This window comes from Monodelphis domestica, chromosome 7 (genome assembly GCF_027887165.1).
Source record: "Monodelphis domestica isolate mMonDom1 chromosome 7, mMonDom1.pri, whole genome shotgun sequence".
Lineage (NCBI taxonomy): Eukaryota > Metazoa > Chordata > Mammalia > Didelphimorphia > Didelphidae > Monodelphis > Monodelphis domestica.
In genome coordinates, this window is record NC_077233.1 from 238,866,396 (window position 1) to 238,879,498 (window position 13,103).

The 13,103-nt window shown below is 39.7% G+C and overlaps 1 protein-coding gene across 8 annotated transcripts in view; it reads right to left on the minus strand.

Moving 5' to 3' along the window:
- Positions 1-13,103, minus strand: part of PALM2AKAP2 (PALM2 and AKAP2 fusion) — a 532,659-nt gene that overhangs the window by 168,054 nt on the left and 351,502 nt on the right. For all 8 annotated transcript variants that reach the window (NM_001370845.1, XM_007497892.3, XM_007497888.3 and 5 more), the window contains 1 exon segment: positions 9,043-9,113. In NM_001370845.1, coding sequence (NP_001357774.1) covers positions 9,043-9,113 — 71 coding nt within the window.

The following is a 13,103-nucleotide window of genomic DNA, read 5'->3' on the forward strand; positions in this document are numbered from 1 at the left end:
ACCCAAAGCTCATTTATAAAAGAAAAAAACACTTACAAACAAATACAGTTGATTGTATCATTTGAATTTCCAGAAGGGTAGTTTAGACATTGTTATAAGGAAACATTTCAGAGAACTAAACAGAGTGGCAGAGAGAGAGTGAGCAAAGCCCACTGGGTGTACCCAGCATGTTTCTAAGAATGATCGACACCCTGAAGAGTTTTCACCCTGTCACCTAACAGACTGAGAATGACTCCTGCCTGTGCCAATGCTTCAGACGCCCATAAACTAGTCCTTGGTGACGAATGGCCATCTTGTTGTATGAAGCCTCAAATTTACCCTCATCCTAGGGGACCTGGCCTTCACGAAACTCTGTGGACGAGCCCAGTCCCCTCAAGCACCCATGGGGCACCCTGGGAGGAGTGGTGGGGCTGGTCTTTGGAGCTGCGTGGATGGGTCTATGTTCTTTGCAGGTGGACATCGGAAATGTTTGCTGTCTTAGAGCTTTCAAGATGGGGCACTTATCTCCTGCATAAACTACAAGCTTTGTAATGGATGGATGGACAAAGAAAAAAATCATTTTTCCGACCGGATCCATCATCCTTTTCTGTGTCTAGTAAAAGATCATTGCTGAAGTTAGGCTTGCCTGAGCGCAGCTCTTCTACGGATAGTTGCAAAGCTTATTCTGAATCAGCCCAAGGTCCAAGAAGGGATCTAAGCCTCTTTCTGTTCAACGCTATCCCCTTCCGCCTCACTCATTCCATCTCTCCCTCTCAGGGAAGTTCAGGACACCTTCATCCTGAAAAGGCTCGTGACTTTGGTCTGCAGGGCTGCTTGGTGTCTGGGCACTGACTGCCTTTGAGAGTTCCTGTGTCCAGAAACATTCATCTGCCGAGGCCGAGCTGGCAACGAGCTCAGCGGATTGTCAGACAACAAAAATCCGCTCCATCCCCGGTCCGTGATTCACTGGCTGCATGATTAAGGAAGACGCTTCAAGAGAAAGTCTGGCCATCAGCTACCCGCTTAAAAACCAGCCGGAACATCGAGGATTACGTTGTTAGCGCCGCCTGTGCCTACAGTTCTGTTAAAAGACAAAGACTAAGGACCGCGTGGTGAGAGAATATTACAGATCGCTGATGATCCAAATGAGTGCAGGAAAGAGATCGCAACTCTGGCGTGGAGACCGGAGACTTCCACTACTTGGACGCTCGATGGTGGTTCTCTCTTTGAAAAGAAGAGCAACGAATGCCTTCTTGGTTTATATTAGTGATCATTTACTTTTTCCATTGGCTTCTGGAAGCTAAGGCTGGAACGGTTACTTTGGACCTGGTTCTAACACGTAAGGAGGAATTGGTTGCGGAAAGAAAAAGGATGCGAGCCTTTAGAGGATGGCTCCATGATTGAGTTTGTGAGAGAAGAGACGCTCTCTCGACAGGCTGACTCACATCCTAGATTGGTAGAAAATGGGTTTCAAGAATTCAGAGAGAGGAGAGGCCGTCTTCCATGGAGCTGGGGAATTAGAATCTGCTCCCCAGAACCCAGTTCCCAGCATGCCACTTTTGTTCCCTTGTTACGTTTGGGTGTGACCCTGACCCTTCTCTTTTCGTGTGAGCGCAGCTGGGAAACTTCTCCTTACTCTGGCGTTTACTTTTGGTCTTTTATTTCCTTTACTTCAAGAGAGGATTAATAAATCTTATAAAACATGAGACTCAGAGCTATTGGATATTAATTTTAATCTTACATCGTCAGATTCCATAGGGCACATGAGCTCGCAGTGGGATGGAGAGCTTTCAAGGACACTTTTACAACATAAGCACACATGATTTCCATGAGGAAGAAAAGAGGTCGCCATCTAAAAGAATAATGTTAGAAAAGGACACTAGAGACAGAGAGGCACTACAGAATGGAGTACCGGGCTTGGAGCTAAGAAGGCGGGGGTTCAAAACCCACCTCCAACATATATTAGCTGTGGGATCTTTAGCAGATCGTTGAATTTCTCAGTGCTTTCAGCAACTCTCCATCTACAAATTGCAGAAAAGGGGCCACACAGCACTGGTAGAGGGAGTTCTTTACCTGCCAGATGCCCAGACCAGTAGAAACACGGATGCAAACGCTCCGCTTCAGGTACAGAAAACAGAAACAAAGGCAGGCATTCAGAGAGGAATCCTGAACACTGATATAGTCCTAGAAGATTAAGGTCATCCCTAAAGCACAGAATGAGCTAGGCTTAACAGTGAACGCCAGGGAGCAGAGAGATCAAACAAGGGACATGACATTATACTGGGAAGGAAAAACTAAAATAGGAAGGTGAAACCTAATCTGAGCAAGCAGATGATCGGAGGACACCAGTTTGCACTCAGTGAGTACTAATCAAGTCTAGATAAAATGTTTCCCTTGTTTCTGAAATAACTGGTTAGGGCCATGGTAGATCTGCGACTGCTGGGTGATCTTTTAAACATCCTGGTGAGTGCAAGAAGTGCTGTAGGACTGGGGACAGGAAAAAGTATTCCCCATTTCCAAAACGGAGAAAATAATAAAGAAAACGATCGAGACGTTAGATTGGTTTTGATTCTTGGGGGAAAAAAGTTCTAGAATTTGAATTATAAACATTTACAAAGAGAAGCGGTGTGTGAATCTTAAAACTACTCAGACTCTACTTTAGAAGATTTGATTAAACTATTCCCCATTTTTAACAATGGAGGTACTTGATCAGGAATGCATTGAGAATTTTTAATATTACTCCACCCTACATATTTTGGGAATTTCCCCTGGTGACCACTTATTTAGATTTTAAGTCAAAACACTAAAATTATCTTTACAGTTTGGCCAAAACCTTTACAGTAGCTTTGACATTTACAGTTTTTTAACATTTACAGTGATGGCAAGGAGCCAGCATGGGTTCATCCGTCCAGCTTCATTTTCCTTTCTGACAGAGTTACTGGAGAGGTAGATCAGGGGAATGTCATAAACATGGGATAGATAACTTTCATGAAGACATTTGAAAAAAGGGGACAGCTGAGTAGTTCAGTGGATTGAGAGCCAGGCTTAGAGGCAGGAGGTCCTGGGTTCAAATCTGCCCTCAGACACTTCCTAGTTGTATGACCCTAGGCAAGTCACTTAACCCCCATTGCCTAGCCCTTACCATTCTTCTGCCTTGGAACCAATATACAGTATTGATTCCAAGATGGAAGGTAAGGGGTTAAAAAAAAAAAAGACATTTGAAAAAGTCTTTTATGATACCCCCAATGAAAAGACACAGAGAGAAGAACAAGATGAGAGTGTAGTTACATGAACTTAGACTTGGTTAAAAAGAGTAGGAAAGCACTATCAATAGTTAGAAAAAGTGGGCTCAAATTCCTCCTCTGGCATTTACTACCTGAATGGCCTTGGGAAAGTCACTAAAACTCCTTAAGCCTTAGTTTCCTCATCTGTAAAATGAGCAATGGTTGGACCAGATGGTTTCTGAGATCCCTACTACATCTAGGATTCTATGATCTGATATCACTTGTAGGTTTTTACCATAGGGCATCTTTAAAGTGTTAAAAGTTGGGGGCAGCTGGGTAGCTCAGTGGATTGAGGTTCAAATCTGGCTCCAGACACTTCCCAGCTGTGTGACCCTGGGCAAGTCACTTAACCCCCTTGCCTAGCCTTTACCACTCTTCTGCCTTAGAACCAATACACAGTACTGATTCTAAGATGGAAGGTAAGAGCTTAAAAAAATAAAGTGTTCTAAGTTTTATGTTTATTACAGTACTGTGCTTCCAGCCTGATATGTCAAAAATCCCAAATGAGCAAATCTGAATGAACTTCAGCTGTTTGTCTGATATCCCTTTCGGCTGATCCTGTTCATTCACAGCGTCTGAGTTTCTAGTCTTTGCAACAAGTCAATAAAATGCTGACACACCATTCCAACTCCTTTTAAAGCTCTGCTAACCATAACAGCAATCATCTGACTTAGATGGGATCATTTCAGACCAATCACTCTGCTCGCCTATCCATCCTTTATTAGTTTCCCCTGGTGACAGCATTTCTTTGGCTGTGAGAAAAAAACACCTATTATACTGATAATGCTAATTCAGCCTTCTTATCACAAAGGAAAGCCAGCCAAGTCAATTCTGCTCCCAGATCCTCCTGCACAATGTTACCGATGACAAACTCATATTATGACTGTCATCCTTTCAGGGCTGTCATTATTTTTTTGCCTGTCGAAGCTGACTCTCAGACATTTTATTCCCAGGAATTCTTTTTAAACTGTAACTAGTTGGAAGTCAGGGATCTTTTGGTTACGCTATGCTTTAATGGACAAAGGCACAATGAGTTATTTAAAGAAGAAAAGAAATACCTGAATGACCAGCATTAGGATATAATGCTGGGTCCCAATGGAAAAAAACATAATTATTTGACCTTGTTTTTCAGTGCCTGCCTAGCACAGAACCCTGCACGCTTAATAAACTTGGCAATTTATGAAATTATTTTGAATACTGCTTGGATTGAAATGGACATCATTGTATACCAAAAAATCTAGAAGACTCGGCAAACAATTGCCTTACTTTAATGTGTCGGTATCTTATTCGTCTATATAGGTAGGCATTGCTTTAGTATATAGATCTTATGAATTGTTGTGGCTGGAAATTCATCTGGTGCCCAGCCATCTAGGGATAAGTTTCTTGCAACAGACTTGATCTCCACTACGGTCCTACAGTGGAGGCTTTCTCAGAGTTGGATGGGACACTGGCGAACACTACCTGGAGGTTACCTTGACTTTTCCAAAGTCTGGCAGGAGAGTACAAAGTCTGGTTAGGTCCTGCCAGGCAGAAAAAGCTTCATCTACAGAGCTAGTGATCAACTATATGCCTGTCATCCAAAGACTAGTTAAATTGAGTTAAGAGAAGCTCAAAGTAAACTTGAGATGATAAATAGGCTGCAGGATCCAAGTTAAACCTATAATTTTTTTTGTATTCTTACATATTACCAATAAAGATCAAGAAAACTTAGATTAAAATTCTGTTTGCAAAAATAAAAATATTACATACTTTGCATTATTTGCCTAGATGAACTTTATAAATATAACTTCAAAACTTTTAGTGGAAATAAAGGAAGAATAGTCAGAATTTATGAGTAGGTCAGATCAATATCATAAAAATGTCAATGATTTCCAAGTCAATGTATAGAAAATGCAATTAAAATGTAAATGGAGTTAGAGGACAAGAGAAAACCTTAAAAACATTGCTATCAAAAAGGAAATGGACAAGAACACCAATTGAGCACTGTCATAAAATAGGTAAAAGTAGATGTGTAGACTTTAGTCTAGCAGTTACCCTTGAAACAATTGGTTTCTGGGTTAAAAAAAACAAAAAAAGAAAGGACCAACAGAACAGAATAGAGATCCTTTACATAGACTCAAGTATATTTTAAAATAAACTTAAGGAAAATAAATACTGGGGCAAGATTAATTATTTAATAAACATTGAACACTTATAGCAACATCGTAGAAACAAATTTAGATCTTCACTCCATACTTACTATATTCCATTATAAATCTGAGCGTGATCAAAGAGATTAACATAAAAATGTCAGAAGATAGTACTATAGCAATCTATATTTTCTACATTTAGAAAAGGAAGATAAACTTTTCTCTATTGAATAGTCAAAAAAGAAATTTTTGGAGAAAAGGAAGGTGGACTTGATAACATAGGAATAAAAAATTAGACCAAACACATCATAAGTGAGATAAAAAATAACAAAAATATTTTCAACAATAATATCAGATAAAGCCTAATATCATTAAGTAATACTTAAGTAATAAAAATGACAAAGAATGTATATAATTGTTCAATAACAAACTGTGTCTAATGGTTAACTAAATGGTTAAAGGATGCATATGTAGAAAATTGAATGAGAGAAATTGCTGATAATTTAAAAAGAAATGATAAATAATGAGAAATGGAAATAAAATCATTCTGAGCCATTATCTTAACGGAAGACAAGATATGATAAAAATGACAAAATTAAATTCTAGTAGATTTGGGAGGGAAATAGGTATCTTTATACATTGCAAATTGGTGGAATCTTTTCAGAGAGCAACCTGTCAGAATACTAGAGTTCTATCAGATCCTTTCATCTAATAATAATACCACCTTTGGGAATATATCCTAGTGGTAGTTTTTTTAAAAAGAAGGGGAAAATAAATAACTATTTTTATAAAGACACTTATAGCAGTATACTATACAATAGTGAAAATATGGAAGTTACCTAAGTATCTAGCAATTGGGGGACAGTTGAACAAAATGTGCTATGTCATTATGGAATAAATAATAAAACTTTAGAAGGACAAATATGAAGAATACGAAGATATTAAAGACATGAAACAATGCAGTATACAAAATGCAGATAGATATAGTGTCTTTTTAGAAGCAAATCTATGCATGGCTCTAGATATATGTAGAGAACCAAAATGATGAAAAGATTCCCAAGGGAGGAAACAGAAAGTAACAGAAACAGTGAGGTACTAGGAGATAGTTGATGGTACCTTGAGTCAGGAAGCCTCACACACTTAGCATCTCTGTGACCCAGGACAAGCCACTTTACCTTCAGTTTCCTCATCTGTGAAAAGGGGTTCTGTTGTTGTTCTTCAGTCATTTCAGTCCTCTCTGACTCTTTTGTGACCCCATTTGGGGTTTCCATGGCAAAGATACTCGAGTGGTTTACTGTTTCCTTCTCCGGCTCATTTGGCAGATGAAGAAACTGAGGCAAACAGGGTTGAGTGACTTGCCCAGGGTCACACTGTAAGTGTCTGAGGCTGAATTTGAACTTAGGTATTCCTATCTCCGAGTCCAATGTGCTCAATGGGGATCAATGAGTAAACATTTATTAAGTGCCTACTATATTCTAGGCACTGTATTAAACTCTGGGTATACTAAAAGAGACAAAAGGGAGTTCCTGCTCTCAAAGAACTTACAACCTAATGGGAGATACAACAAGCAAACAAATCTGTACCAACAAGCTCTATATAGGACGAACAGGAAATAATTAATGGAGAGAAAGGCACTAGAATTAAGAAGGGTTAGGAAAAGTTTCCTGTGGAGGACAAGATTTTATTTTATTTTATTTTATACTTTTTTGGAAAATTTTATTTAACTAACTAATTTAGAATATTTTTTCCATGGTTACAAGATTCATGCTCTTTCCTAGAGGAGAGGGTTTTAGTTGGAACTTAGAGGGAGCTGGGAGATGGAAATGAGGAGGAAGAGCATCCCAGGCATGGGAAACAATCAGAAAAGCATCCCCAGAGCTAAGAGATGGAATGTCTTGTTCTTGGAACAGTCAAGGGTCCCCTGCACTGGATTAAAAAGCGAGCAATAGGAAATAAGGTCTAAGGAGACTGGAAATGTAGGAGGGAGCACGGCCATCAAGGTTTCTGAATGTAATCTACCTTAGGATATCTGTGGTCAGATGTTATCAGAAGATAATTTTGCACTGGGTCCTGGAGGGTTAGTGCCATGGTCACCTACCATAATAATACAATAATGACAATAATGATGATAGCACCCACCTCTCAGGGTTTTTGCGAGGATGAAATGAGGTCCTCTTGAAGCTCTCCATAAATGCTAGCTATAAGTAGTAGTAGTAGAAGTATTTTTGCAGTTTTTTTAAAACCCTTACCCTCCATCCTGTGTATCGGTTCCAAGGCAGAAGAGAGGTAAGGGCTACACAATGGGGGGTTAAGTGACTTGCCCAGGGTCACACAACTAGGAAGTATCTGAGGTTACATTTGAACCTAGGACCTCCCTCCCATCTCTAGATCTGGCTTTCAGGCCATTGAGCCAATTATTTAATTTTTAACATAGTTAGTTTCAAATGTAAGCAGAATCAATTTTGTTCTTTAAAGAAAAATACATAGCCCTTACTACTCGTCTGCCTTGGAAATGATGCTTAGTATTCATTTGGAGACAGAAGATAAGGGTTAAATTGAAAAAAAACACCACAGAATTACTCTAAATGAATGAAATTCCTCCTTAGGACTCTCTCCCTCTTTGGCTGTGACTCAGAAACTGACTGGGCAATAGTTTTCTAGATACCCAGGATTTAGAGCTTGGAAACATCTTTTTAGGCAACTGACTACTTTTACTACAGATTCAGCAATGATGATCCATGCAAGCTGGTTGATCTGTTAATTAGATTTGGATTCCAGAACACTCTATTTCATTAACCTCTGGTCATTGCAGCGCTAGCCAGAGGGGGCTGCTCATTTCAGACAGCCACAGCAATTACGTGTCCAGATGAAACCTGCCTCTTGTGGCTATCTGCCTCGTGGACCCTGACCAACAGAGGCAAGCGCATCCAGCTTGCCGGGCTCCCAAATGAGTGTCTATACCACACAAGGGCTCGGTTGAACTGGATGAAATATACCGGTGTGTAAAGATGTAGCCAAGCTAATCCTAATAGCTCATTTCCGTATAATTAGTCAACAAGCATTTATTGATTAAGTTATGAATAAGCCAGGCACCATACTAAGCTCAGGGAATAGCAAGAAGGTCAAATAATGGTTGCCCCTGCCCTCAGGGGGCTCGCTGCCTAATGGGGAAGGCATTACTCCCCTTTACAGTGTCTTTCTCCCAGAAATCCCGGGCAATAAGCAGTTCAAGCATTTTCACGGTAGAGGAAACAGATTTAGATCCATTTTGCCACACGCCAGAGCCATACCTCAAACCCGGAACTTAATTTCTGAGTCAAGACGCTTTCAAGCACACCGTGATGCCCGAGGTCAGGCTACCCCTCACATCCGTGTTTTAGAATCTGGTTCAAAGGTATTGTCCTAACCCAGAACCCCCAATGAAGGAAATTCCACCTCTGGTCCCTTCACCAAGTTCTGTAATTATCTAGAAAGGAAATCCTCCCTCCGGAAGTCAGGCATCTGAATTGCTGGTCAATAGACGTACCACATCAACACTGGGCTTGCCTACGAAAGGCGCAGCCCCGCTGACAAACGGTGAGTTTTTCCGGGGAAGGGAGGATGACGAGCATCTGTAGTTTGCAACAGAGCCTGAGTGCAGGCAGGCTTACCTGGACAGTCATTCCTACGTCAAACGTTTCTAATGGAGCCAAGGTTTTCTGATCACTGTCCCACTGAGATCCTGCAAGGCAAAGCACACAGCGGTGAGTCATGAGGCTCTCTGGTTTAGATGACAAATAGCTCACGGTGTGACCCGATGGGAGGAAGGGAAAACACCTTTAAAAAGTTCAAAACTCCTGATTTTGAGTCAGTTAACTCCAGTTCAAGTACGACTTCTGCCACTTAACTAGTTTTGTGACTTTGGGCCACTAATAAAAAAAAAACAGCCTCGCTGCCTCAGTGTCCTCATCTGTTAAATAGGTAGAGAGAATATTGAGGCTATTTTATAGGGGTTTTATAAGGAAAGTCTCTCCCACTCCCTCTCCCACTGAAACACTTTGTTGGCTTCCAACTCCTCTAGTGCAGAAAAGCCCCTTTAAACCCAAACGACTTAATAATTAGCTGTCAAGTAAGGTTTGGGAAAGGGCACAGACCTGGATCAGTGTACAAGAAAGACGTTCAGCAATGAGTGGGTTACAGGAATAAGGGTCAGGGGTCAGGAGGGAGAAAGTGGAATGATTTATAATTCCAGTCTTCCCCGTGTGGCTTCATTATTTAGTTTGAAGTGAATTCCCAGAACATTGAAATACACATATTTACATTTAAGGACAAAAACACAATCCAAAGCCAAATAGCAGAGTTGTTTTTTTTTTTTTGACCAACTTACTATTTTTGATTATTCATAACTATGTTTCCCTATAATAGAATGAATACTCAAAAGTTTACTATAGGTCAAAATATTATTCTTTCAAGCTCAAAGTGTAGAACACAAACTGATGACATGAATGATCTCAGAAGATAATGTAGAAAAAAGTCAGTAATTGTTTTTAAACCCTTACCTTGTCTCTTAGAATCAATACTGTGTATTGGTTCCAAGGCAGAAGAGTGGTAAGGGCTAGGCAATGGGGGTCAAGTGACTTGCCCAGGGTCACACAGCTGGGAAGTGTCTGAGGTCAGATTTGAATCTAGGACCTCCTGTCTCTAGGCCTGGTTTTCAATCCACTGAGCCACCCAGTTGCTCCTAATTTAGATTAATTTGAGGAAAGGCAGTTTGAAAGGGCCAAAAAAACCAAAATGAACAATTAAAAAAAAGAAATAGTATTATATTATTCATTTTATTATTTTCAAGTCCTATGACTCCAATGAGACAAATCAAGTATTGTTTAGTAGCATTCTGCAAAGAAACTGTTTTAATACAAAGACAAGAATATTTTATTATTTATATATGAAGTATTTGAAAATAAAGTCTAAGGAAGTTAAACATTACATTTTTGTGAGCTTAGAAAATATTTCTTCCTTTCTAGATCATGGAAGTGCAAACTTTAACCCAGTCCCTGTCTAATTATCATAAATTCTGAGAGTAGTAGAGTCTAAAGTTTAACTGCATTTATTTACTAAGAACTCCTTCTCCCTTCTTTCTCAAGTCCCTTGACTTCATTTCTCTTCTCCAACTACTTCATCTTTTCCACATGTCTGATAAACGGGTGATTCCCTCTCATAAGGTCAACCTCTATTCGCACACCCTCCTGCCTTCTTCAGAAGATTATCTCCCCACTATTCCCACATCTTCAGCATCTCTCTACTGATTCTTTCCCGGTTTCTTTGCTACTTCTTACAGATACACCTAACAAAATGCCATTGTCAAAACAACAACACAAACGACTCAAGACAAAACTCACTATATATGCCACATTCATAATGACAGTGCTCTATATTTCTTCCCTTTGCAGCCAAAGTCTTTGAAAACCTTTTAAAATTCTCCATAGATCAGGCCACTCTAACTATTACTTTATCTCTTTCTTCCCTGCCTCAGTCAAATTCTTTGAAAAAATCTGAAGTCGATCTTTGTTTCCAGTGAATAATGTTTGGAAATGACCAAATAAAAAATGTTTAAAATTAAAAAAAAAAAAAACCTTAAAAAAATCTGAAGTCATCCTTCTAGTTTCCTCCTCCTCCTCCTCCTCCTCCTCCTCCTCCTCCTCTTCCTCCTCCTCCTCCTCCTCCTCCTCCTCCTCCTCCTCCTTCTTCTCCTTCTTCTTCTTCTTCTTCTTCTTCTTCTTCTTCTTCTTCTTCTTCTTCTTCTTCTTCTTCTTCTTCTTCTTCTTCTTCTTCTTCTTCTTCTTCTTCTTCTTCTTCTTCTTCTTCTTCTTCTTCTTCTTCTTCCTTTTCCTCCTCCTCCTTCTTTCTTCCTAAAAAAATCTCTTTATTCCCAAGTCTGGTGGCTCACTGCCTTCTTACTTCTCAATTCCAAGCAGTCTGGGCTTATGATGCAAGAAGAGATAAATATTTACTTAGAAGAATATAAGACTCTTGAGGGCAGGTAGTCTCTCCCTTTTTGCTATAATAACCCATGACCCACCATAATGCTTTGTAAATAGTAGTTGTTTAATGAATATTGGTTGAAATTTAAGTCAATGAAATAGATCTGAGATCAGCTCAAGTAATAATTTTCTTCTTACTTTTTTTAGATATTGCTCAAGGTAGAAGAAATTCCTTCTTTGCTTATGATCTTAACTTTCACTCCAACTCCAAGAGAGCAGATATGGAGAGGGTCATAAGTATAATTTAGTGATGTAAAACATCCTTTTGGTCATATGATACAATGGAAAAAACTCTGCAACTCAGAACCCAGGAGTTTTAGCCCCACGGTTATTATTAGCTATGTGATCCTGAGCAAGGCATTTGACTTCTGTGGGAACTGGGTCTTTAGTTTACACATCTGTAAAATGGGGTGAATAATTTCCCAGTTCACAAAACTGTTGTCAGGAAAATTATTTGTTGACCTTAAAGTGCTATAAAAAAAACCCGAGTAATTATAATTATCTGATAAAAGTCTCCCGTTTAACTGGTCTCTTGCAGTGAACCAATAGTTCCTCTGGTCCTCCTTCAAACTAGGAAATTAAATGACTCTTCTCAAAACGCTCCTCAATTTGTCAAGTTTAATTGGATTCTGATAGCCCCCAATTGTATATAAGTTTGCAAAGGGACCTTCTATTCGAGAACCCGGCTCTAAATCATCCCTGGTGCTAATGAGTGCAGGGAGTGACAGCTGTGGAAACTAGGTCAGGAAGGTTTAGTAACTTGTCACTCAATCCACTTTTGGAGTGAGTAGAGAAACGTCTCGAGCTAGAAGTGACAGATGGAAGGAGTCACCTCTAAAGATTGCTTCCTGGAAAAGTGGCTGCTGCTTTGAACTGATCACCTGAACCATCTTTCTTTAATGTGACTAAAAGAGCCTACAACCTAGAGGGCAGTGCCCACCGCCAGAGACTTTTTCTGATGTCAACAAATGCTGCTGAGGATGATTGAATTCAACAAGCATTCATTGTGTGCCTAATGCATGTAAGAGAGTGTAATAGGTATTAGGTAGCATAAGATCCAAGAGGGAGAGAGAGAGAGGTAGAGAGAGAGAGAGAGAGACAGACAGAGACAGAGAGAGACAGAGAGAGAGAGAGTCTCTGTTCTTAAGGAGTTTATATTCTTTAGTTCATTCTCAGTAGTGTCTGACTTTTTGTGACACCATTTGAGGTTTTCTTGGCAATGATAAGTAGAGTGGCTTGCAGTTTCTTTCTCTTGCTCATTTTTACAAATGAGGAAACTGAGGCAAACAGGGTTACATGACTTGCCCAGGATCACACAGCTAGTAAGTTTCTGAGGTTGGATTTGAACTCAGGAAGAGGAGTCTTTTTGATTCTAGGCCCAGTACTCTTACTGTGCCACCAACTTATATCCTACTAGATGAATAAAAGAGAATGGATGATGCTAGGAAGGGGGGTGGATGTGGAGATGATGTCAGAGGTATTATTTCAGCACCAAAAGTAGACATTAAAGAAGCTTCCTCTTAGAGATGGCCCCTAGTACCTCTGAGCAAGAATATATGTTTAGCAACAGTAATTCAGGCACTATACAAAGAATAAAAATTATAGAGCTGGAAGGAATAAGATGTGCTAACAAATAGTTGCTGATTGGTTGCTTGATTGAATAATCATTCAAATTTATAAAGCATTTTACC